This window comes from Quercus robur, chromosome 4, assembly GCF_932294415.1.
Source record: "Quercus robur chromosome 4, dhQueRobu3.1, whole genome shotgun sequence".
Classification (NCBI taxonomy): domain Eukaryota; kingdom Viridiplantae; phylum Streptophyta; class Magnoliopsida; order Fagales; family Fagaceae; genus Quercus; species Quercus robur.
The window spans coordinates 33627481-33653530 of record NC_065537.1 but is presented as its reverse complement, the minus strand read 5'-3'; the positions used below and the strand labels follow the sequence as shown (position 1 = coordinate 33653530).

At 34.2% G+C, this 26050-nt stretch overlaps 2 protein-coding genes across 6 annotated transcripts; one reads left to right on the top strand and one right to left on the bottom strand.

Annotated features, from left to right (window-relative positions):
- The first annotated feature begins 913 nt into the window (after window positions 1–913).
- On the top strand, window positions 914–3430 carry LOC126721158 (cytochrome b561 and DOMON domain-containing protein At3g61750). Its single transcript, XM_050424180.1, has 4 exons — window positions 914–1248; window positions 1653–2049; window positions 2142–2431; window positions 2576–3430. Exons 1-4 carry the CDS (start codon window positions 1024–1026, stop codon window positions 2855–2857), a joined length of 1194 nt encoding a protein of 397 aa, XP_050280137.1. The 5' UTR covers window positions 914–1023; the 3' UTR covers window positions 2858–3430.
- A 558-nt stretch (window positions 3431–3988) lies between these two features.
- Window positions 3989–25136, bottom strand: LOC126721156 (protein REDUCED CHLOROPLAST COVERAGE 1). Of its 5 annotated transcripts, none has more exons than XM_050424175.1 (27): window positions 24781–25136; window positions 24504–24624; window positions 24359–24420; window positions 23330–23422; window positions 20006–20078; window positions 19629–19871; window positions 18431–18507; window positions 18177–18308; window positions 17515–17556; window positions 16860–17384; window positions 16593–16750; window positions 15296–15827; window positions 15146–15208; window positions 14949–15050; window positions 14093–14410; window positions 12395–12487; window positions 12186–12287; window positions 11945–12049; window positions 11576–11709; window positions 11069–11252; window positions 9941–10072; window positions 9539–9651; window positions 8232–8319; window positions 4920–7225; window positions 4716–4811; window positions 4550–4607; window positions 3989–4190 (listed from the first exon to the last, which is right to left on the bottom strand). In XM_050424175.1, the coding sequence occupies exons 2-24, from the start codon at window positions 24562–24564 to the stop codon at window positions 5096–5098; spliced, it is 5562 nt and encodes a 1853-aa protein (XP_050280132.1). In that variant the 5' UTR covers window positions 24565–24624; window positions 24781–25136; the 3' UTR covers window positions 3989–4190; window positions 4550–4607; window positions 4716–4811; window positions 4920–5095. The 5 variants fall into 5 exon arrangements, with proteins under 5 accessions (XP_050280132.1, XP_050280133.1, XP_050280134.1 ...); XM_050424176.1 differs by having other exon boundaries at window positions 24504–24590; XM_050424177.1 differs by lacking the exon at window positions 4550–4607.
- Window positions 25137–26050: the final 914 nt, after the last annotated feature.

Here is a 26050-nt window from a genome sequence, read left to right as displayed (position 1 = left end):
GCCACCTACTAATTGGGATATTTTACCATTTTCATGTTATTAATTAATCTATTTTTAATATTATTTATATATATATATATATATATATATAGAGAGAGAGAGAGAGAGAGAGAGAGAGAGATTAAAACTAATGATAGCATTTAATAGTGTGTGCATCAAGCCTTTCGATAATTTTCACCTTTTTCTTTTTTTTCTTTTTTTTTCTTTTTTTTTTTTTTTTTTTTTTTTGAGGAGCCAGGTTCACCTTAATATGAAGCTAATAAATTAATGAGATTATAAGAATAGTAATTGATTTCAAATGAAAATTCCAAAAGTGTCCCTAAATATATATATATATATATATATATATATATATATATATATAAATTTCCAAAAACAGTTATACAAAACTAACGTAGCAATAATGTCCGTATGATATAATGATAGAAAATGAAATTTTTTTTATTTTATTTTTATAGATACCATAGAATTTCAACCTATAATATCAATTCCATAATATAATGATTGCTCTTTATCATCAAGGTTAAAATATTAATTAATTTTTTATGTAGACAGAAATAATTGCACTTTGTCATCAAATTAAAATACTAATTAATTTTTGGTACAAGCAAGGTTTGAATTCTAGATTTTTTTTATTCAGTAACAAGAGACTTTACCAATTAAACTAATGAAACCCACTGAAGAAAATAATTTCTTTTAAGATAAGTTAGAAAAAATTGTTGAGTGTTTACAGGGCTAAGTTTAGTGAGAAAAACTTTTAAAAAGGTTGAGAGAATGAGAGAAATGGAGTGCGGAACTTGCAAGAAATGGCGGGAATGATGATTAGCCTTCAGTACCAACTACCATCCCCACCATTACCCACCTACCAAATTCTAATCTTAAAACCCAAGGGATTTCGACCTCTCAACAGCCTCTGCATATGCATGCCTTCACATTCGCATTCCCGTTTCCATTTCTTGTGCTTCCTTGGAACTTGCTTCTTAGAACAGAAACCTTAGATCTCAACTCTCTTTCTCCCTCTACATGGCCAATTTGAGATCTTTTGTTGGGTTTTGTGTTTTGATTCTTGTCTTGGAACCTAAGCTTCCTGCATTAGCCGATGACAGTGGTAATGTCGGCATAGGCAGTGGCAGAGGTGGTGGAGTACCAGAGCTTTGTAACATAGATGCCAGGAGTTTCCTTCCTCCCCCATATGGAAATTTATCTAGTGTCATCTGCAAGCCTATCTGGAATACTTTCATCTTGAGGGTAAGTTTTATTTTGAACCTTGTTGGGTTTATAGAAATAATGTTCGGGACACAATTTTTTTCACAATTGCGGATATAACATGTTGTGTGATTAGAACAATATTACTTTCATTTAGAACCACCATTGATATCATTTTTATTATGTAACAATCAGCTTTTGAGCAATGTCAACTTGTGATTTAGAGGTTTAATGATTATATGATTTAGAATTGTTTTCCCCTCTTTGTTGGTTTTATATAACAAATACTGCAAGTATTTAAACGTGTCAGGCTTTGTTAGTAAAGAAACACTAATAATTTCAAGGTTTCTCCAAATGGTTTCATTTTGTCATCGAATGTTAGTAAGATGCTGACAAAAATTCACAACAATACTAATACACAGTGACATAATATTCACATGTTGCAGTACTCCCATGATGAAGATAATGTGGTGAACATTATATTATCTTCTGTATACACCACTGGATGGGTGGGAATAGGATTTTCCAAAGATGGTAAGATGGTTGGTTCTAGTGCCATGGTGGGATGGATCAATAGAAAAGGTCATGCAAAAATAAAGCAGTTCTATTTGCAAGGTTCCAAGGAGTGGGAAGTCATACCAGACAAAGGTGAATTGCCACTCACTGGTATTCCTTCTTCTCTTGTGATTCATGGACCTTCAATTTACTTGGCATTTCAGTTGAAATTTGAAAATCACCTTGCTCGCCAACCCATTATATTGGCTTTCGGAACCAGAATTCCAAAGCACTCCCACCTAAGTCACCACGATGACAAAACAACAATCTTATTCGACTTCTCTGCAGGTTTAGCTCTTTGTTCCTGCTGACTTTTGCTGATTCCTTTTCCAGTACAGATCACACAAGACTGATATGATATTACTCTTTCGACTCCACAGGTTCACATGTATCTGCGGCATCCACTAATTTTGGCCAGATGAAAAAGAATCACGGTGTATTGGGTATAATCGGATGGGGTCTAATCCTTCCTATTGGGGCAATTGTCCCAAGATACTTCAAGCATAAGGACCCCCTTTGGTACTACCTTCATTCAGTTCTTCAATTCATCGGGTTTGCCATCGGACTTGCTACCGTGATACTTGGACAACGACTTTATAATATAATACATGCTGATTTTCCAAGTCATAGAGGCATAGGAATTTTTGTTCTAGTACTTAGTATTCTTCAGGTTCGCCCATCAATTGACACTTATTATTCTACTCGTTAACATATCAAGTTACACATGCAAATTTCATGCAACCATTTTATGTAAAATAGAACTCATACATTAAATGTCAAGAATCTAACTGAGTATTATATACTTGAGTTTCAGATTCTAGCATTCTTTCTCCGCCCGAACAAGGACGCCAAGACTCGCAAGTTCTGGAATTGGTACCACCACTGGGTTGGAAGGTTTGCCCTTTTCTTTGGAGCTTTGAACATAGTATTGGGAATCCAAATTGCAGGTGCAGGGAGTGATTGGAAGATTGGCTATGGATTTCTTCTCGGAATAGTTATTGTTACGGTCATTGTTCTGGAAGTATTAGCATATTTGAGAAGGTCTGAGAAGCCTACTCCCTTGGATCCATCCTTCCAAATGAATCCAGTTGAATAAGTTACATTCAAGTACTTTGACTAAAGGTCTGGTTTTCTCTTTCTATTTGTTTTCTTTATAAAAGCGTTCCAAAATTTCAAGAACCCTTTATACTGAAACGGGTTGATAATTGATGCTATATGTTGCATCTCTGAGAAAAGGGTCTGAAAACATTTGCACTTGCGCTGATTTGCCTCTTTAAAAAGGGGCTAGCTTGTTGAATTGAATCTCGTTCTGGGTCAACTTTTACAGAACTTGGTCCTAACTTGAGTTTGATCCTATTGTACAAGTCAGTCAATGTGTGCGGATGCTAGAGAATTGATTAAGAGCTGGATTAATGTGTGGATACCAATGTCAGCTTCCCCCTCAACCAAAACTAACAGAGTGATGAACCCACCCCTCCTTGTTTTTTGATATTATGTCGTTGTATTCTCTCCAATAGAGGGTCTTGATTTTGATACATTGAGCTTTTTTACTCTTTTCTTTTTCTGTACAAATTATATAAATACCATGTAATTAGCAAGTGAGCATATACTCCTTCCTTGTCATTGTCAGTGTTTGCTATTATGAAAGCCTGGTTGCTAGTGCAAGAGTTATTATGTATGGCCATTTTGAGTGCTTCTTTCCTCACAGGCCGTATAAATTTTTTTTTTTCATTGTGGAGAAGAAATGAGGGGTAATGGCATTAGGCAAAGATTGGTTGAATGACCATCTTCAAAAGATGATGTGTCAACTACTTCAATAAAATAAATTTCACCGACAATAAAATTTGTGAAGTCAATTATCCAGTATACACATTCAATACAAAGAAATGATTTCCAAAGAGAAATAGGGATAGAAGGGGATTGGTTTCAGAAAATTTCAACTGCATGGGACCAAATTGTGAACAATTAAAGAATTCTAATTAACTATGATCTTCATGAGGAGAATATGCAGTCTAGAAACCCTAAATGAGTTTGATTCTATTTAGAAGTTTGGAATCTTTCTTCTTCTTCTTTTTTGATAGGTAATAAGACTTTTATTGAAAATAATTGAACATCATGTTCACAATGGTGAACACTGTGAACAAGAAACAAATACAATCTAATCAAGAACTAAAGGAAATAGAGACTAAGAATTCAGATAAAGAAATACAATAGTAAAACCCAGTCATTAAAAAATGAAGTCATATATAATTTACCAAATTAATTATCAAAACATTGCTGTTTGGAATGGAGGGGCAAAAGTACTGATTTCTGTCTATAGATGCTGTGAACCAAATTTGTCAAAATTTCCTAACTATATTAGAAACCAAAATTGTCACCTCAAAAAAATGCCCATTGAATTCCCAAGGTAAATTTCTCCTATTGTAAACCTGCATGTCAAGCAAAACCAATGATCAGACCATGAAAATACAAGTTCAATATTACAAAGTACAAGCTTAATTGATTCAAACAATACATTAGTCCTAAAAAAGCTTAATTGATTCCATTCTTGTTATAATTTAATTGCATTTGGCCAAGACTAACAAAACTTAACAGGATGCTACCTCAAATGACATGAGTTAGGTCTCAACAGAAGCATAAAAGCGTGATACATTCATAATGCTTTATGGAATCATTTGTAGGATAGAAGAATGAAAACTAATTTCCACCAAATGAGAAGACCTAGCCTATGATGGCTTTCATTTCTTCAATAAGGCCCATACATACTAGACAATTGATGAGACAATACCTATGTAGGGAATTAGCCTTTGTTCCTTCATCATCAATGTCCTTTTGCAGGCAGGAGACTTGACTCAGATAAAAGCATCGGAAAATTTTTTTCCAAGTGTTAATAAATTAGAATTATAGAAAATTAATAATAATAGAATTATGAATCTGGATCATTGGGAACTCACCTAAAATTATTTTGGAAAGGTGGTGCAATCAGGAACTGATAAGGCAAGGCATATTGTGATCATAAGAGCCAGAGTAGATCCAAGGTAGGCAGTAGACTTGACTCAGATAAAAGCATCGGAAATTTTTTTCCCAAGTGTTAATAAATTAGCATTATAGAAAATTAATAATAATAGAATTATGAATCTGGATCATTGGGAACTCACCTAAAATTATTTTGGAAAGGTGGTGCAATCAGGAACTGATAAGACAAGGCATATTGTGATCATAGGAGCCAGAGTAGATCCAAGGTACTCTTGTCCCTTTCATGTATTACACAAAGGTCTTTATCTTCTTTTTTCTCAACAATCCTGCTACACTTGACAAACAAGAAAAGATGGGGTTATGAGGCACTAGCTGTACAATCATCTCCTGAAGGAAAGCTGGAAGACTTAGGGGTATCACTTCCCCTGAGTACTCTGTTATAAATAACTTTAAAAGACTGTGAGCCATATGGTCGATTGAGCCAACTTATTGGTATTCTAAGAGTCTGCTTTCGGTTTCTTCTCCCCCTAGTCAAAATGCTTAAGGTTTTTTCACCATCAATCTTACTTTCACCGCTTTTTCCAGCATCATCATTTGAGCTATTGTTCTGACTTGGTTCACTCAGAGCATTTTTTTCAACCCTAGACAGAATAGGGTGACCATTTTCCTTATCATTTTCCAGTCCGATTTCAGCAACTTCATTTCCATTCTGCATTTCCTCTGATGCTAGAAGATTCACTTCTTTCCTAGCTTCCCCCACATTGTCAATGTCCACTGGCGGGATCGAAGATGAGCTTGGGCTTCCAGAATCATCAGGCTGCAGTTTTGTCTCCAACATGGGATCAGATATCGGCTCAACAACAGGTTGAGGAACAGAGTACTCCACTGGATGGCAGCCAGTCCAAACTGTACCAGGAATAAACTCTGAAACATTGGGGTTCACATTGCACTGCCATGTGAAATGGTTAGGATGAAAGCCACTGCTCGTCACAGGAAATGTGCTGGTTGGTACTGCTTGGCTTTGAGTATATGGAGGGTACATAAAGGGCAATGCTTGTATCATGTTTGGGGTTGGTGGAGGTGACGGGTATGGATGATGAGGGGAGGAGCAAATTGGATTAACTGTGGGTAGGACAGCAGGCCCACGGTGAACATTTATGTTTACCGGCCAGGGTGCAATAGCTGGAACAGCACGAGGACCAGAAGGAAGAGTGATATTCATGGCAACTGCCGGATGTGTAATGACTGGTGACGGATTGAATGGAGCTGCTGATGCAGACAACTTCTTATTGGGGTATCCTCTTACATCACCTGCATTTAGAATCAAGGGTTTTTCCTGCAGATCCTCTACTCCTTGACAGGTAGATTGTGAATTTTGTTGGGTTTCAGAACTGGTAGATGAATCCTTCTCACTCATCTCCCTTTTGAGAGAATCAATACCATTTGGCATGCCATCAATTATGCCAGTCTCTACCAATTCTTGAACCTCAACTCTACCAGATTCAAGTCCTTCCACGCTCTCTGATGCCACCAAAGAAGGATTATCTTCCATTGCATCAGTTAACAGAGTGTCTTCTTTCTTCTCAACAACCACAATTTCCTCTTTTAAGTGATCTGTGGAATTTGGTATAGAATTCTTTTTTTTTTCTTCAAATACACTTTCCATCTCTGATCCAATTAATTTGTCATTTCCTTTTACGTCATTCATTTCCTCTTCATGTTTTCCAAAGACAAGTTCTCGATTATCCGGAAAATCACTTTGGGGCACCCAGATCTGCAATTTACCAATGGTACCTGGTGGGGCCAATGCTACTTCCTTGTACGAAGGTGATTTTCCAAGACTGACAATTGAATTTTTCACTGGGCCAACATCATTTGGCGCAGAATTTGGACAAGATAACGGAGAACTGAAAAGCTCACCACTATTTCCAGGGGTCTCTGTTGTAGCAGTTTTGGTAGATGAAGGCATTGACTTGACCCTGTATGTTACAGTTTTGACTATTCTCCGTCCAAATTTGGTGCCTTGGGCAGGGTTCAATGTTTGGTGATCTGTATAACTCCCATGTGAAGTTGTTCGTTTCTTTAATAGGTAATACTTACTGGTCTTATGAGTATTCTTGACCGGAGAATACTCTATATCTGTGTCCACATTCTTTTTTGGATAACTATAGACCCTTCCAATAGTTGAACGCCGCTGCTTCAGTCGCCGACCATATGAGCCAGCTGATCTTGGCCTTTGAACCGGTTGCCATCCATCCTCTCCTTCAGCATGTGTTTCAGAAAAGATTTCGTGGGCAATATTTGGATTTTCCTCTACAGTCTTTTCCATGACAGATTGTTGGGACTCAACAGGGACAGGGCTAATCTCCTGGTTAGCATCTGCACTAACTTCCGTTTCAGGTATAGGCGTCTCTTCATCTGAAATCTCCTCTTTGGTAGTTTCATCAGAACTTCGTGGGCTTAAATCTTGATGAGATGTTCCCTTCACCTGCAAAAGAAAATTGAGTTTGTTTGAATATATTGATGACAGGTGAGTACAGAGGTGTATACATACAAGGGACATTGCATATTGGCAGTCATTTGAAGAATGCAAATACATCTTAGGTACAGGCAGAGGGTTCCCATACAGATGAGTCAGTCTGCCTAGTAAACTATCCCCTCAATCTATGAGCCATCGTGGCTTCTTTTTTGATAGAAGCTAAATATATTTTGAAGCTCATTCAATCTAGACTGGAGCATTCCCATCCTCATCTGTTTTTAGTAAAAAGGTTTTACTTTATTTTTTTTTAATAATGTAGGGAACCTTTCTAAAGAAGAGCTCTTTGGACTCACCTCTAGCCAATAAAACCATGGGCAGCTGACCCCACCTGCTAGCTGGGTAATTTAGAGGCATTCACCCTTGATGGGCTAAGAAGTTTATGCTCATGCCCAGGAGCAAGAAAAGAATCTCTTTTTAGGGGAAATTTCTGCCTCCTACAACTTCTATTGTACCTAAAAGGTGGAAAAGTTGTCCCTTCTAGCCAAAAGAGATGGTACCTATTTGTGGAAGAGAATGTTTCCTCCTAATATCCTTCCTCTACATCACCGGGTGTAAAATTTAAGAATTCACAGGCTTGTACAGTACAATAGAGAGCCATCTATTTCAGGATTCAGACCACTAAAGTTTGGTGCTATGGGTTAGGCCAGATGAGAAGCTTCAGCCAAAGCTCACTTCTGGGAAACTCAATTTTTACCGCTGCTTGGTTAATTTAAGATTTGGGCCAGATACATTCGTTATTTCCTTTTTAATGGGTCTTAACCATTCAATGAAAGGTGCTGTTAACATGACAAGCAATCATTTCCTTGAAAATGCATCTGTCAACAGCACCACTAGGAGAATTCTTCACGTACTATCAGTGTGGAAAGGAAAACAGGTTTAAGTTTATTCCAGATTTCATTTGCTCAATGATGGGTTAAATTAATTTTGACCAAACATGATCTAGGCTCCAACATACCTTTGCAATATAGCTTTTCCTCCTTACTGCTCCATCTCTCCCTTTGGCATCGTGATTTGGATTAATGTAGTCAAGCAAATCTGACACACTGCCAGATTTATAAATCATATCATTAGTTACTAACAAGAATATGTGTGTGTTAGCAAAGAAAGTGTCATATAATCAGTCTCTAGCAAACTTCATTATAGCACATATGCATGATAGTGACACTTCAACAGGTTCGCTTGGCTAAATATTCCAGTGCAGCATCTTGACCTGATTAATTATGTTAAATATGTATTTCAAAAGTATATTATTCACAGAAAAGCCGAAATGAGTAATGTACAGAGGAAATTTTCAATCAATTCAACATGAAAGACTTGTGACTGGATTATCCTCGAGGAAGCAATTGACTGTTAGATTACCTGGTCCCACTCTTTTTCCATGTTTACATTTCCAAAGTTAAGATTTTGGAATAGATTCTACTTTTTAATATCAATTAGCTGATGTTCTGCGGAATGTGCGTGTACGCTATTAGTTCATTTTTTAAATCTTAATAAGAAATTATTTTTATGGTTCAATAATACTCATTATGTGTTATAATATTTCAGAAATTAATTTTGATTATATTACATGTCATCAATTATATTTGGGAAATGAATTTCAATTGTATATTATTTGTCACTAAAATGAGTTTTAAAAAAATGTAAATTTTTGGTTAGATATTACATTGCCTCTTTATATTCTCCATAGTTGCAAAAAAATATTAAGACGATTAGAGATTTAAAAAAATATCTATATTTTTTATTTTGTAAAATATTTGATTAAATAGTAAATAACATCTGATTAACATGAAATTCGGCATGTATACCTGGACAAATTAATTAACTCATGGAAATAAATGCATCTATCTAGCCATTAACACATGATAATGAATTAATACTTTGACATAAATTCAAAGGTTTGATGATGTTGAAGACTAAATGAAAAGAATTTTTTAGGAATACGCTACTTGGCAGAACTTTTTATCACTATGGCTAAAGTTCCTGCTTGTAATTTATATATATTGGAAAATTAAGAAAGCAACTACATGATAACAATGCATCCAATCAGTGTGACTAGCCAATAAACTAGAACAGCTGCATAAAGCTCAATGTTATCAAGGAATCTGCATACCAATGGTGTAATTAAGAAAGCAACCATACCAATAGCAGGCATCACAAGGGACTGATTAGTCAATAAAGTAGCAGAGTAAACTGCATGCATGACACATTAATAGTAATTGGCATGGGTCAAATTATCAGTATCCAAGGACAATGCTAACTTACCTAAGGTGGCCTTTGCTTGCTATGGATGCATCCGGCTTCCGAGTACCATTTCGTGCAGCTTCTTGTTGTTCAAAAGCCTTGGACTCAAAGTACTCAAGCCAAGCAGCAGCATCCTGCAGTATTTGATTACAAAATATAAAATTACTATGGATAACAAAATTGAGATATAAACAAATTATAAAACAGTTTACCAGAGAGAAAAGAAGGGAAAAACTAAAATAATTAAATAACTAAATAGAAAATTTAGAAAATTCACTAATAATGGATGCTAGTAAAATTTCCTGTATATTTTAGTAGTTATGAAATGTGGCCAAGATGTTCTAAGTCAATGAGCACTTGCAGTTTAAAGTAGCCACAATGACTAAATGACTACAGGGGAAAGGCCAGAACCTAAGAAGATACCTGTGTACGAAGGTCATCAGGACCCAGCTTTGCTCGCAGAATTTGCAAGGTTGTTTGCTCATGCTGAACACTCAAAGGGTATGCTTCCATCAATGAGAGTGCTATTGCAATTGCATGGTAACTTGCTGCAGTCTGGAGTGAAATCAAAAGAGGAAATTACTTCTCAAAAGGTATAAAGAAAATATTATGTAAATTTTGGGTGTAGAATAAAATTTCCAGAGGTAGAGTAAAACAATTAGTTTGCAAGCATGGATGAAGTGTAAATGGAGTTTCAGAGGCCATTCATTAGTCCACAACAAAATATGCATTTCCAGTAGAAATAGCCCCTGTATGTTGTTCAACTGCCTACCACCTGACATCAAGATTATTACTACTTGAGTGCCCGTAATGAATTTCTCTCTGTTTCTGTTGTCCAGTTAAGTAGTCTTTTAACAGAAACCCCTTGTAGAAAAATGTTTGACATGATTTTGATCACATAAGAGATGCTTTTTCATTGATAAGAATGAAAAACAATCAAAAATACAAGTTAATGCTGAATGGCGCTAGTTAAAAGGTATCTAGATGGGGCTATCATTAAATGAGATAAGAATCTTGCTTCATAAAGCGGAGGTCGCTAGTTCACATCTCCCCTTCCCCCTCCCCTTGGAGCCAAAACTTATTAAGAAAAAAATTACCAGTGCAGATATTATTCGCAATCTAGGTTTTGAAAAATGTAATAGTTGTCATTTTAGAATATTAAGGCACAAAAATGATTTTCTCTGTTTTCGAAAAGATTGCCCAATGTACCTAAACGAGTTGATATGCCCCTTTTGCGGAGAAACACCAGGTTTAGCAAATGATGATAATTAACAAATTTCATTCATGTTTGATAGGTTGAAAGGGAACCTACTTTGCATTAGGATCTTCACTTGAATAGCAAGCCTATCCCCTTGTTGACACATTTTAACAGGTGTACCATATCTCATTGCAGATATCAGAATAATCCAAGATTAAATAGACTATTGTTGCAGATAACAGGTGTACCATATCTCATTAAATAGACTAATATTGCCATCGGTTTAAGAAATTATATATTAAATGAACTTTACGCTTCAGCCAAGATTAAGAAAGAAAATAAACAAACAAAACCTGAATATGGTCTGGCCCAAGTAACCTTTGGTTACACTTCAGAGCTTTGTGGAGATATCTGAGGGCTACATGCACATTCCCTAGGCCTTCCTCCATCATAGCCACATTGATGTATGTTGCAGCAGTGTTTGGATGAGATGGACCGCATGTGAGATGTAGAAGATACAGTGCTCGCTTTACATACCTGATGAACAACACTTGTAAACCATGTTGACATTTGACAAAACCTAACATAACAGATAGAGACCAGCCCAAACAGCTAATTTATACCAAACATGTAGGGCATAAATCACTAAAAAAGGAAATGACAATTCCAATAATTATTATAGTAATTTTATACATTATCAGCATAAGAAAGAAAGTAGAGAATGCATCACATAGACCATGAAGGGTAACCATTACACAACAGTGAGTCAGATACCAGATTGAAAACTGAAAAGTACAAACCACAAAGATTATAACATAGATTTAGACATTAATATCAAAATATGCAAGATCAAAGCATACTTTAGAGCCAGCTCTGTGTGTTGAAGTCTGTAATAGAAGACAGCAAGATCTCCATAACTCTTCATTGTATCTGGATGATCAAGACCTAGTTCTCTCTCATTGATATCCAGAGCTTTCTGTTGATAAACTGTGGCCTGAGATTGGGACAAACTGTTGAATTAACATGACTTGAAAACCACTACTATAAAGAAATGTATATATAAAGTGTTTTGTAGTTCAGGTGAGTATGTAGTATACCAGAGACTAAAGCACAAATTTATTATGGGCATTTAAGAATATTTTCAACAATGTTTTGGGAGAGTAACACTAAACTTATACATATGCAGAGATGTCCCAGCAAAAGCAAAACAAAAGGGACTACAAAAAGACCTGATTGAAATCTCCAGTGTGATACAAAACTACAGCAAGGAGGCTGTAAGCCCCTGCTGTCATTCGATGGTATGGACCACAAACTGCTACCAGTTTTGTAAGAGCCTGCAAAAATCAGAAAAGTAAAGCAGGTAACACGCTACAATACTGATACGGAAGAGACAAAGAATAGCTTCTGATACACCTTATATATAGTGTCATGCAATAAAAGTATATCCATGTGCTTTTGGAAACCTTATACCTTTGTCCCATAGGAAACCGCATCTTCAAGCTTTCCCTTATCCAAAGCTGTTTTTGATGATTCCAGGAGTTGCCTCCCATCCGCTGATGAGCATGCTGCTTGCTGCAAAGAAGCAGAAAATGCACTTGAATACAAAATCTGTAGAAACAAAATCAATTCTGACACACAATAAAAGAGAACATGTTTCCATTATTTGTCTACTTCATCACCTTATGCACTGGGACCAAGCTGACAATATCTGATTTCCGGAATGGGTTCAGAGAATCCATGTCAAAATCCCTTGGAACCAGCTCAATACCCACCTATAAAGGGAGAGAAAAGGAGGGTGAGGGACAGAAGAACTGTTAGTGATGCAGCATTCATCTTCCATTGATATCTATAACACCTATGATCTATCAACTTCTAGAAACATGGAAAATACTATACCTATTGTTTTCCAGCCATGATTTCCCCAAGTTTGATCAAAATATCAATTTTTTTTTTTTTTTTTTTTTTGCATTATTTATACATTAGATAAAACCTAAGCATTATAGAAAGTTACATATAAAAAATGGAGTCAGGGAGAAAAATGCGTTAACATAATTCATGAATTAAGGAACACATCACAGTAGTTGGTAGCCATCATTCCACCCAGCCAAAAATAATCTAATCAGATGCACATGGCCATCAAATTCAGTAGCACGTATAGGAAGCACCTACACGGATACGGGTGCGGATATGGTACAGCAACACGGAAATTTTTGAAAAAGTAGGATACGGGTGCAACAGGGATATATAAACCTATAAATTTATGTCTCATTTAAAATATTAAAGTCTCCGAGTCAATACTATTACTTTCTCTTGAACCATGGTAATCTTATTATTTGATCAAATTATTAAATTATTTATTTCTCTTGAAATCATTTCAATGTTTTTGTTTATTTTTACACAGGCCTTAACCCAACATTTCAATTCAATAATAGTAAAAATAGAATAGTTAACAGATGCCCTTAGGGCATTTTTTAATGAACCATTTTCAGGAAATTTTTATAGGAAAAGAAAGAAAACAATTAATGTTTTGGCAGATTTTTCTGTGCTTTGAAAATATTCAAACTTTGCACACAACCTTTAAGGTTATTTAATAAATTGTCAGTCACATGCTGGGACAGAGGGTAGCTGGCATACAAAACAAAGAAAATGGGTTAGTGAAAGATAATACAAGAAAGAAGGAACAGATGGGATGAAAAAGACAAAAAAGCAGCAACGGCAAAGTGAGGCAGAGAAGAAGAAACAATGTGCAGAGAAGAATAAGCTGAGAGAGGTGAGATCGGCATGAGTGGAAGAAGAAGAAGAGAAGCAAGAGGAGATCAGCGTGAGAGTGTGAGACTGAGAGAAGGAGAGAGATCAAGAGATCAAGAAAATTCAAGTTAGGGTTTTTACTTCTGTTTTCTTTTCCCCTCCTCGCCATGTCCTGTCCATGTCCCAGCAGTGTCTGATTATTAAAATAAAATAAAATAAAAAGGGCACGCGTGCAGCTGTGTCCCAGGCGTACGCCATGTCCCGTATGCATCCGACACAGGCAAGGCAGGCAAATTGCCATGTCCGTGCTTTCTTGCACTACACTATAATGAATAATTTAAAAGGCTTTAAGAGTAAGCAATCACAATCATCAATTCATGATGCACATCAAACAGACCTATGCGTGTCCCAACTCTTTCCATTCCCCCTGTTACTGATTGAAGCATTCAAGTAAAAAAAAAAAGGTGTAAATTGCCAACGATATATCATACAATTCAATCCAATGCAACCGCAAAAATCCCAAAAATATATGAACCTTTTATAAATTAACGAAGTGCAAATTCACAGACAATAAAATAAAATTCTGGATATTGCTCAAACTCTGGAATTTATGGTCTAGTGTTATGTACCTTATGACATAATCCACGTAGAATTGCAAATTTTCTAATATCTTTGTAGTTCAAGCTACTAAGATCCCATTCAAATCTCTTTTTCAAGAAGACCTGCAGCAATCTCCAGACAAGGGAATGGACATTGCACGATTTGTTTGACTCTTCATTTTCAGGAACACCAAGCATCATATTCAATGCAGCAGCTATTGATACTGCCATTTTCTCTGTGTTGTCAACAGCAGCAATCACTGCCTGAAGAATGTGCTTAAAAGCTCGTACTATCATCTCATGAATACACAGTGACTGCACATGTGGTAGCTTTTCTGAAAGCTTGACCTACAAAGAAAACAAAGAGGCGAGCATCTTTAAGTAAGGAAAAACATGTAGAATTTGATCTCAAAGTTATAAATTATAGTCAAATTCTCTTTTTTATCTAGAATACAAAATCTTCTAACAGTTCCAGAGTAAAGATTAAAAATAATAATAATAAAATACAACAACAACAAATGACTTTGGATGTAGCAATAAGGAAAATGAAAGGCTAAATTTTGAAGCAAATAGAAGAAGCAAGATCAGTCTCTGGTGCAGTCTAGACATCAACAGGCTAGTAAAGATTGTTTCTACAGTCAGTAATGCAGCAATGAGAGGACCAAACATAAATTACAGACCAAGACAAGGTTTGTTACTCTTTTTTCAATTCTTTCACAACATTTTCCAAAAAGCTGAAGTGGATATTACCCTAAGTACAACGAGTACTATCAAAGTGCAATAGGAACCCAAGATACCGAACAAAGTGAAGGATATAGATCCCTTTTAGGTAGATAGAAATGTAACAGAAAAGCATCAAAAGCCTGGGTCAGAATAAGGCACTTACAACATGCCCCAGAGAACGCATTCGAAGGCCTCTAGTATGCATGAAATCAGTTAGAGTTCGGCCATCAACTGGCGAGAGTTCCAATGAACCAAAATCTGCTACCTGAATTGCATGACAAACACTTGAAGTAAATCACCATAACCATATTAATAGGCAGATTGATTAGAACAATCAAACAAATAATATTCAGTAATTACCAGTTTTGGAAGAGCAACTTCAGTGTAATATTTTTGGGACAAGTCAATCAGTTCTTGAGAAGACTGTCAATGACATATTGTAGATTAGTTCAGACCCTAAGGTACAAACAAGGAGAGATATGCTCTTCAAAAACACGTACAAGATTTTACCTTGCAATGAAGGCCAGTTTCTGTTTCTTGTAATCGAGCAAAGGCTGCTTCAGACAACACCCTCTTCATGGCAAGCTCATTTTCTTTTGCATTGGTTTCAAGCTGAGATTCTATGGAAGGCAATATAGAATGTTCAGCTTCCCCAATAACACCTTCTGCATTCGATCTAGAGTTTTCAAACTGCCCTTTGAGATTGATTCCATCTGTTTTCTTCCTGTTGTTCCTAAGGGATCTAAGATTTGTCCCAAGTCCCTCGACCTTCATTTCATTCTTTGCATTCTCACCAGATGGCTTCTTATCCTTACCTGTATTTTTCTGGTCTTGCAAATGTTGTACCCAGCAGGCTCCAAGCTCCCATCTCACAACATGGTCCAATCCTAGTTCCTTCTCTTCAAGCTTAGCAAGACTTTTTTCCAACAGCCCCTCTACAAAAGATCGGGAAGCATTGATCTCTTCATGCTCCAAACTTTGCATATGTGGTGCAGGCTTATAGTACTCTGGAGGTGGAGTTTTGTGAAGAAGCAATCTCAAACTGTAAGGAACAAAGTAATAATTAGACTCTGTACAACATCCAAATGACTGAAAGAGAGCCACAAAAGGACCATATGCCATCAGATAATAAAGTACGGTTCAATATATGGAACTGTAGCTGTAAAATGAACAAATATGCATCTTTATCCCATGTACTAGGGGTTTCCTTTTTGCAATCTTTTGAAATATTCTTTATTTATGAGAGAGAGACAGAGAGATAAAGAATATGAATATGTATATTAAACATACATAGCAATCAAAAAAAGCAATAAAGTAATATAGGCTAAAGCCTTAAAGGATGTAAGAGTTAGTAATAATTCTCTAATCTCATTAAGAGAGGCATGGGTTTTACTGACCAGTGCTATATGTGCAAAGTCAGTTTCTTCTATTGGCTTACAATTACCATGCCTTCATTATCTAAATAAATAACCTCAAAACCTTGGATAGACCTTAATTCATATATAAGACCATCATGATGTTTCAACAGAAGGAATAGCTGAGTTCATTAGCATTAGAACTTCTAGCTCACAACAAAAATCATGAATTCTCCACTTGTGGGTATGTAAAAAACTGTGTAAGGGTGATATGGGGCCCATTTGTTTCAGCAGTTTGAAAATGCACTCTTTCAAATTACAACTTTTTAAATCCTCGCTTTTTACTAGGTCCAATTTTTATAAACAACCCATTTTCAAAAAGGTGAAAATCAAGTTGTACCAAACAGGCTTCATGGATTATGATAGTACTAAACATTTTAAGGCTAAAGTACCTGTTAATATTAAGAGAATTGGCACCTCCATCAGGTTGATCAAGGAGTTCAATGCTTTGAGATGGATTGCTGCCCTTGACATTCTCTCTTTGCTCAACTTTCACTGTTGCGATATAACCACAATATCGTAAATTGATAACACCTAGAGTGGCAATGTCCTGCACTCATATGCAACCCATTCTTCAATCATTTTAGCAAAAATCACCTGAATTGTACCAATTTTACAAAGTATTATTGATCAATTACATTTTTTAGAAATTATCTTACATGAGCAGCAGTGTTTTCATCAGCAGTGATCCCTTTTAGTAGGTTTCGTTCTGCTAGATTCTTTTCATCCACTCCGGTTGCTTGAATTCCATCAATTTTAGTATCTAGCTTACAGCTCGCATTGGATGCATCTTTCATGACCATGATGCTCAAATCCCCAACCCTCTCCGTATAAAGAATTTCGCCATTTGAAACAGAACAAATTAAATCCGGCTGTTCCATTACATGCTGAACAGCTTTGACAGCTCTGAAAATGGCAACGTCAACAAATAGGCTGTGAAGAAGGAATGCCTTCCTATCTCGAACCTGCCTCTCCTCCATTGTCTTGCAAGGCATAGATGCAAGAAACAGAAACTCGTTAGCCCAAGGAATCAAATCACTTTTTCCATCTCTTCCTAGACCACCTCCATTTCCTCCCCAAGTTTCGTCCTCCACTGGGAGAGGAGGGAAAACTGAGGGCAACTGTGCTGCAACAGGAGGAACAAGCCATGTATTGGCTCTGAAGCCATACGGAAGATTCCCAAACTGCAGGTGGTAGAAGAAAATTCATTTATAGAATATGGGAACCAACTGACTATAATGGCAGAGAAGTCATTAAACTTGGCAATGTCAGTCAAAGCAAGTATGAAATAGAAAATAAATTTCAAAATGTTACCTTGTTGCGCTCTGAAAATGCTTTCATGAGATCATTGTAAGCCTGTAATATGAGCAACAACCAAATTCTTTACCATTCAAAAGAATAAGAATGCGGCAAAAGGAAAGAATAAACTAAAATATATTGCAAGTTGAAGAAGAGACTATATAGCCAGAAATTCCATTTATGAAAAACATATGACCAAAAAAATACCAAGTCAACATTCCTTTAGATTCAAACAATGCATGGTTATAATTCAAAAAATCCCAACATCCTTGACAGAGAATTCAACACCATCTTATACTTGGTAGAAACACTACACAAATATTTATATCTTGTTTAGTGAGGCACTATTACTTGACATTATCAAGCAAAAGCTTCTCAAATGCAGCATGCTCATTGTTGCAGCATTTTTTCGAATATATGAGAGTTGCACATCTCCTGTTAGCCTCTTCTTTCTTCTGTTTCAACAAGTTAGACTTGGAACACGTATAGGCTGTTCAAATATACCAACAAGATGCAATTGCAAAGCTTATATCTATTTCAGAGAGTGATCCGTGTTTTATCTTTTTCTTTGTTTAGTTATTGAATTTTAAACATAATCAAACTAAAAATGAATAAAAGTAACAGAAAATTATCATGAAAAAAGGATTGAACTGGCAAAATAAAGTAACTGAACTAACATTATCAAAGGCCCTACTAAGCTGTCGTAACAAATCAACAAGGTTGTGAGTTAGTATTCGCTGCTTTCCAAGACTATAAAATCCCTTCCTACAAGCTTCCACATGAACCAACTTCCCATTGCAAAGCTTCACCTGACCAATAACAAAACCAAAACAAACACAACCCCATCCAAGTTTACAAACATCTAAAACTAAATGGAAAAAAATATATATATGCAACACTATACTTATGATAGATGGGAAGAAAGTGTTACATCAAAGGAGAAAAGATGATGATCAGCAGCTGAATTAATCTCATTGACTTGCCGTCTCGTTGTTGCTCTCCTTATAACTGCACCCAAGCCAACAGCATTCACATTATTCATGCCAAATCACATCATCTTCAATATTCTTTAATTAATTAAAATTAGATTAAATTACACTTTTTGTCCTTTGATTGGTTTTCTTTTGGCCTCTTTACATTTTGATTCCATTTTCAGATTGATATTGGTTCATTTCCATTAGTAACCTCGTGATACTCGGTATTATGAACAAAGTTTCTTCCAAACTAGTTTGGAGAAAAACCCTTCAAATATCTCATACATCTTTTTATTAGATGTAAATTTTAAAAATCTAACTATTAGATTACATATTTCTTATGTTCTTAACATATATGTCAAATTTTGTTCAAATCGGATGTTTTTTACTATTCAGTCAATAAAATTACTTTTTATGCATAATTTTATACTACAAAAACTTGAAATTGAAACGTTTGATTAATAACATTGCTAGGATCTTTAATCTTCTTGAAATTTCAAAATTCACGTCTGATAAAGATATATATAAGCAGTTCAAAACCTTTTCCATATCATATGGGGAATAATGCTAGTATCACCAAAATTGGCACAACTTTGTGCCACAACTCACCATATGGCAAGTTGTGATTGGTGAAAATGCATCTTCATATTGTCCCCATATGACCCACTAACACACTTTCACTAATTACAACTCGCCATGTGGGGAGTCCCCTGTGGCACAAAATTGTACCAATTTTGGTGACACCATTACTCTTATATGGGTGACCATGGTTTAATTATATGTCAACATAAGGTTACCGCAAGTGGCAATATGAAAACGGAATCAAACTTTAAAAAAATAATAATAATAATTAATTAATTAAAAAAAATGAAATAAAAACATCAAACTTTTTTTTTTTTAAATACAAGATAGAAATTCTCCGGTGTAATCTAAATGTATATTCTAGAAACTTAAGCACCGGACCTTGTCTCACACCCCCATAAACACTTGTGTAGTGAGTGTCGTCCAAAGTCACGGCGGTGGTACATCAAACTTTTAAAGGTGAGAAGAAGTGTAGTTTAATCTTAAAAAATTAAGAGAAACTCAAACTAAAAAATAAGAAAGAAAGAGTGAGTTACATAGTAAGTAAAGCAGTAGTGTAATAAAATAACGTACATTGGAGAGGAGGGGTGAGGTGGGAGAGAGAGAAAAAGTGATAGAAGGTTCCGAGCTTTGGACACGAATGCCTCGTCGTCTCTTCCTCTTCATCGGATTTCGACTTATTTGCATTTGCATTTTCATCGGATTTAGGGCTGTTGTTCTTCGACGACCCCCACGCGCCAAAGCTGGTCGTGCAGGCCACGATGTCCAACACTCTCCTAACGTGCGACACTGCCAACTCTTCTTCATCGTACTCCTCTGCAATTTCCCCCCCGGTCAGTTCACACGAATATAATTATATATAATACCAACGGCGTCGTTTTTTTGTTTCTCGCTTTTGTAAAACAAAGACAAACGGCGCCGTTTGGAGTTTTGTAAGTTCCTTTAGTTACCTTCGACCAGAGTGAGTACACAGGGCTTCAGTGCGGAAACGTCCATCGTGTCTTTTAAATGTGACCCCCTCACCTGCAAGCTCGAAAAGATTAACTACCAAATATCTATTTTACCCCTAATATAATATATATATATATATATATATATATTAATTACCTTTTCTTGTCTTTTCTTTTCTTTTCTTTTCTTTTTTTAAAAAAAAAAAAGAAAAAAAAAGATATCTAGGGATGACAATGGGGTGGGGCCGAAGGATGGGGTATATCTCCCCCACCCCGTATGGTTTTATCTTCTCTCATTCCCGTCTCACCCCGTAAAACTCTACTTTTTGTTAATTTGCTCTACAACTAGTATAATTTTTTTAATGAAACCTATTTCATTAATAAAAATATATTTAAAAGTACAACTAAATTTATCCCATCAAATCAAATCAATTTTTAGAAAAAATTGAATAATATATCTAAGTGTTTAACAAGACAATCATAATTAAAAAAAAAAAAAATTTAAAAATCTCATAGTATAATACATAATATAATAAACGGAGAAAACCACGTTGGATAGAATAAAATAAGATAATATTGATATATTTGTTTAAATAGTAGGGTTTTAAGATATGAGAAATTTACAATTATAACCCTTAACAATGCGGGACGGAGCTAAAATCTTGCCCCATCCCCGCCCCGCGCTGGGCGAAGTGGGGAGAGGCGGGTTAAGTGGGACGGGAAAAAATTGTCATCTCTAAAGATAACTATCAATATATATATATTTGGTTTTTTATTTTTAAGTTCACTTTAAGAAATAAGAAATTACATGATCACAAAAAGAAAAAGAAAAACATTAGCACTCATTTCTTATTTCTCTTCCCCCTCAACCATATACTAATGACAAACTAAGGTACACAAATATTTTTCTGGTACTAAAATCTGGTGGGTTTTGCGTTTGGTTAAACTTATTAACTGTTAGTTTATTTGTTTAAAGGTGTGACAAAAAGTAAAAGTTTAAATAAATAAATAAATATCTGGTTCTTTTTTAAAATAATTATGCTTATTTGCTTATTTAGTTATGAGTGCATTCTTACTCCAACATTTAAGACTTTAAATTAATTGAGTTGTTTATAAATAATTTAAATTTTATTTGAATTTAAAAATAAAAAGAATAAAAAATAAATAAATAATAAAAACCTTGTTTATGATGATTTCTCTAGCAAATAAACCAAGCTTAAGTCCATGTCTAAGCCCAATTATTAAATATGACAACTCATGAACAAACTCAAACTCTATTTCATTCCCCCCCCCCCCCCCACACACACACACAAAAAAAAAAAAAAAAAAAAAAAAAACCTCAAACTCTATTTGTATGTATGTATAATATATATATACAGTTTTTTTTTTTTTTTTTTGAGGGGGTATATACAGTGTTTGTTTGTTTGTTTAGATGTATAAAATATACTCACAAATACTCTTTAAGTTTGATAACGTTTATAAATATAAATTTATTATTTTTAAGTTATTGATAATACAAATACAATTATGGAATTTATATATTAAATATATAAGGTTGATAAATTTAATTTTTGTAATAAATGAAATTTTTTTCATAGAGTAACAAATGAAAATTAATCTATCTAATTAGTTACATAAGATAATCTACACTATAATTTAGTTATTAATCAATAGTGTATATTTATGAATAGACTGGAAATTTTTTTTGTCATATTTACTTTTTATGAAAAAAAAAAAAAAGAGAATTTAATCCATTAGGTCATATTAAAATTCAAATTTGTTTGGCAGAAAATAAATCAAGCCTAAACACATAATTTAGGTCAACAATATTAAGCTTAAACTTGAAAACTGCTAAAAACAAAATTAAAAGAAATTAAAAGAACAAATTATGAACCTTTAAAATTTTGTTATACTCAACTCCATTGCATGATCCTTAGTACAAATTAAGAATGAGTATTTTGACAAAATCGTAGAACTTAGTTGTGGGGTTCTAATTTATTTTCATTGGTATTGGGTGAATATATTATGTCGTAAGTTGTAACAAATAAATTAATTTGAATTATGATGAAGTTAAATTAATTTGGATTATGATGATTTATTTAATTGATAAATTCCAAGAAGCTAGAGTTTATCTTTATCTCATTCAAGGTTCCTGTATAAATTTCAATGTAGACACATGAATAGTCATAATTTGCTAGTTAGTAGATTCTCAAAAAAAAATAATTTGTTAGTTAGTCTAAATTGTAGGTCTAGACTTCCTTGAAAAAGTGCATTTTATAAAATTTGGAGGCTTTGATTCTATCTAAACAACCAATAAAATTTTGTATGGACAGGCAAGTGGTATCATATGAGTTGGATGCATGTTATATCGTACTCACAATAAGAACAAAGTTTTGCAACAAACTAATTTATAGTCAATGGTTATAACTCCACTGAATATATATATTTATTAGGTAAGAAGTTTGCCAAAATCCATCATTGAATTACATTTCCTTCTTATATCGTCCTTACTTGCAAGTTTTTAAAAAGTCAAAAATTAATAACTATATTATCAATCAAGTGTTTAAATTATAAATTTTTGTAATTTAAAACTATGCATAAAAAATAAATTTATGAATTGAATGGCAAATGACATCCGATACAAAAATTAACATAAATATTAGGGATATATAAAATATACAGTCTAATTATTAAAATTTTAAAATATATATATGTTAATTTTTTTTTTTTTTTTTTTTTTTTTTTTAGTTTGTCCACGAAAATTAGATACTTTCTTAGGAAGGGGTGACTGCAAAGTTATTATGATGTCCCAAAAGACCATCGGTGGAATGGAGACGTGTGATTTTGATTCTGTCCCCAAAAAAAACACATATGGCAGACAAACATGTCTTGTACATGATGAATCCGACCTCCCGATATACGTTATTTAGCATCGTGATTGGAGGTGCTAAAAAGTCATATACGTTATTTAGCATTGTGATTGGTGGTACTAAAAACTAAAAAGTATGATGTAATTGCAAAAGAAAAGTCAAAAAAAAAAAAGTCATATACGTTATTTAGCATTGTGATTAATGGTGCTAAAAATTAAAAAGTATGCTGTAATTGCAAAAGAAAAGTCAAAAAATTTGACTGTTGAGATGTAACTACTAATGTTAGGTATTTTGTAAAACAATGTAAGATAGATAAAATAATTTTTTGTGTAATATCAAATTGCTAAATTTTTTGCACTCTCAGGTTAAATTTTCAAATTTGGCTTTAAATGTAATTAATATATAATTTGATGAATAGGAAAAACAAAAAAACATTTGGTATGGAATTTTTTACCTCATGCGATAGCGAGAAATTTGTGATGTTGCAAGTTTCGGTCCTTACGGACAAAAGGCGACGAACATCGATGATCCTGTCCGTTGATATTCCCTGTCAGTGTCAATAAATATAAACATTTTAATATCAAAGACTAATAATAAGCTAGCGTTTATCTTTAACATAGAAGATAAAATTCACAATATGAGAAAAACGACAGCTATTTTTAATACAAATATCTTTCTTTCTTTCTTTCTATATGGTCAAATTACGGAACCTTCTTAACCACTCAATCATACATGGTGTTGGAGTGCAACTGCAACTTGCTCAGCTTTCCGACCTAATATTTGCCAAATTGCAATTTGGATTCATTTGCTGCTGCTAACTCTGTTTACTACTTATAATTAATTAATTAATACCTGTACCTATTAACAACCTATTTCAAAATCAGATTAGTTGGTTAGGGACTTTAGTTTATGACTGCTTAGTTTTGATTCTTAAATTAACCAATTAAGGTAGTCAAGCAACAGTATGTCTCAATTGATAACACTACAAATTCAAAGCATTCAATATACCAATCAGTAATGATTCCTAATTGATAAAACATACACAAAAAGTAAGCGCTAGTGACGGATACTTATATCAATTAATAAATACCTTTTTGGAAAACTTATGGTTCGTTTGGATTGAGAGAGAAAAAGTGAGAGTAAAGTAGATTTAGCACAAAATTAACTTATTTTTAGCCAACTCTACTCTACTTCCCTCCACTCCTCCTCCATCTAAACATGCCACTAATTATCAATTTTTTTATAAAATAAATTAAAAAAAAAAAAAAAAAAAAAAAAAAAAAAAAAAAAACATCCACCAGTAGTCTTGTAACTCAACTGGTATTTCTAACATTTAGTGTTTTCAACAAAAATACAGATATCATCACGATTTAAATCCTCCTCCTCCAATTATCGAATTATCAAAATTCAAAATTAAAAAGCCATGAATATATTGAACCAAAAAGAAAAAGAAGAAAGAACATGAACTTAAAAAGTACCAAACCTTTAAAATAACACAAGTTTCATCAGGAAGGTTCACGATGATGTCCATGACGATTGGAAGAACTGCAAGAAAAACTAGGCTAGTTCAAAAACTGCAAAGAGTTAATTCAATCAATAGACAATAACAGAAGCCATAACCATAATACCCTTATCTTCTTTCTTCCTCTTCTCTCCTTTGGCCTTTCCACGACTGTTTCTGGGCGACATTTTCGACCTCTGTTCAACTAAAGGAGCTGAAGGGTTGAAGTTGAAACTCTATAAGTAAACCTATAATATTTAAAAACATATTCAGTGTCATATGCCAAAATAAAATAGTATAGAATTAAGTTAGCTCAAAGATAATATATAATATAAAAAAATAAAAATAAAAGTATAGGAGGAAGTTTCTTTGAAAGCTTATATATGGAGCTTAGGAGTAATTACCAGGTAGCAGAACAGAAAGTCTCTAGAGCTTGTTATAAGTATTGAGAGTAAAGGGTCTTTTATTTAATGCAGTTTTTAAGGTTATGAAGTAAAAGAGCACCAATTTAGAGCTAGTAATATAAGCTAGACCAACAATGTGAAAAACTATAAGGTAAATTAAAAATGTAAATTAGAAGAAGGTGCAAGTAATGGTGTTGGGAGCGGTGGAGTTCATATCAGAAATTGGATAATGAAGAAGGCATAAGCATTAACGTGGTGGTTTGAGTTGAGAGCTCTCTTATCCAGTAGATAGTGAGAAAGAAAAATGAGAGAGGAAGAAAGATATAGAGAGAGAGATATGTGTGATAAGGAAGGAAGGGTGGAGATTTGATAGTCAGAATGATATATGGCGTTTTATGGCTGTTTCTACTTTCTACACAGAGATTATCATTTTGTTATGATATTTTATTTTATTTCATTTCATTGCATTTCAATTATTATTTTGAATCTCTTTTTTTTTTATATAATAATAATAATATTATTATTTTAAATCTCAATTGTATAATATTTTTAATTATTTTGGGGTAGGAAAACTTCACTATTCTTTATATGGAAAAGGAAAGGCGTAGACTGGGGGACCACTGCCTGCATGGGGTCCATACAAACTGGGACAGCCCGTAATTAATCAGACAATCGCCGTTCCTAATTTCTTTTTAAGGGTAAAAAAAGTAATTTTATTTGAAATTAAAATCAACAACTTCTAACTTAAGATTTATTATAAGAATATTGTGAACATATCATTTTCAAAAATAAATAAGTGAATTGAACAGAACTTAGCTGTTGAATAATGTGATCTTTCCTACCGTGGTAGTAACATGATTCAAAATCACATAGCATATGTTTCGTGGCAAATAGATAGTAACTCTTGTTCCAATAATAAAACTAGAAGTACAAAAATTTCACAACAAAATTTAAGTGGAAAGTTATTAATGGTAGCCGATAGATAAAAAAATTATATTAATAGTAAGTCTCGATGAAAACCAATAATTGTTGTAAAAATGTTGTGCACTAGTACTATTTTTGTTCCAAACTTTGCAGGTAATGTGCAAGTGATAATGTATCTAGGGTTTTACTTGCGTATACCCTAAGAACATGCATTCATGGTTTTTAAAACCAAATCAAGGACAAAATCAGATTTACCCCCGGTTCCTAATTTTGACTAGTTTTAGGCATTTTTTTCGGACTCTCCATGGACTAAGTCTCAAAAAATCTCCCATTAAAAATCACGCAA